This window comes from Aptenodytes forsteri, unplaced genomic scaffold, assembly GCF_000699145.1.
Source record: "Aptenodytes forsteri isolate BGI_AS27 unplaced genomic scaffold, ASM69914v1 Scaffold429, whole genome shotgun sequence".
Classification (NCBI taxonomy): Eukaryota; Metazoa; Chordata; class Aves; order Sphenisciformes; family Spheniscidae; genus Aptenodytes; species Aptenodytes forsteri.
In genome coordinates this window covers 405,258-405,619 of record NW_008794432.1, presented here as the reverse complement: position 1 = coordinate 405,619, position 362 = coordinate 405,258, and the positions used below count along the sequence as shown (strand labels likewise).

General features: G+C 68.0%; 1 protein-coding gene across 1 annotated transcript in view; it reads right to left on the bottom strand.

Annotated features, from left to right (window-relative positions):
* SYT7 (synaptotagmin 7) overlaps window positions 1-362 on the bottom strand; it is a 34,637-nt gene that overhangs the window by 21,729 nt on the left and 12,546 nt on the right. Inside the window, 1 exon segment of the mRNA XM_019474702.1 lies at window positions 3-29. Coding sequence (XP_019330247.1) covers window positions 3-29 — 27 coding nt within the window.

Below are 362 nucleotides of genomic sequence, written 5' to 3'. Positions count from 1 at the left end.
GTCTCCAGGGAAGTCTTGTAACGCTTACCCTGCGGAGAGGAGAGGGGGGGTCAGGGGGTGGCAGGGAGACCCCCCACCGCACCGCAGAGCATCGCGGCAGCGGACGGGGATGGGAGCTGCCGGGGCTGCACCTCCAGCAGCTGGAGGGTTTGACCCGGATTTTGGCCTTTTCCCTTACAGCCTCCCAATCGCCGGGCTCCATCCTGCCAAGCCGGGCAGCAAAACTCCCGGTAGCTTCATCCCTTGGCCCTTACGAGCCAGCAAAGGCACCAGAAAGACGCTGGCCCGACCACCCTGGCTCCCGGGCACCGTCCCCAAGGGGCTGGAGGGCAGGGGGGGGGGCTCGTGCCCCGGGTCACACC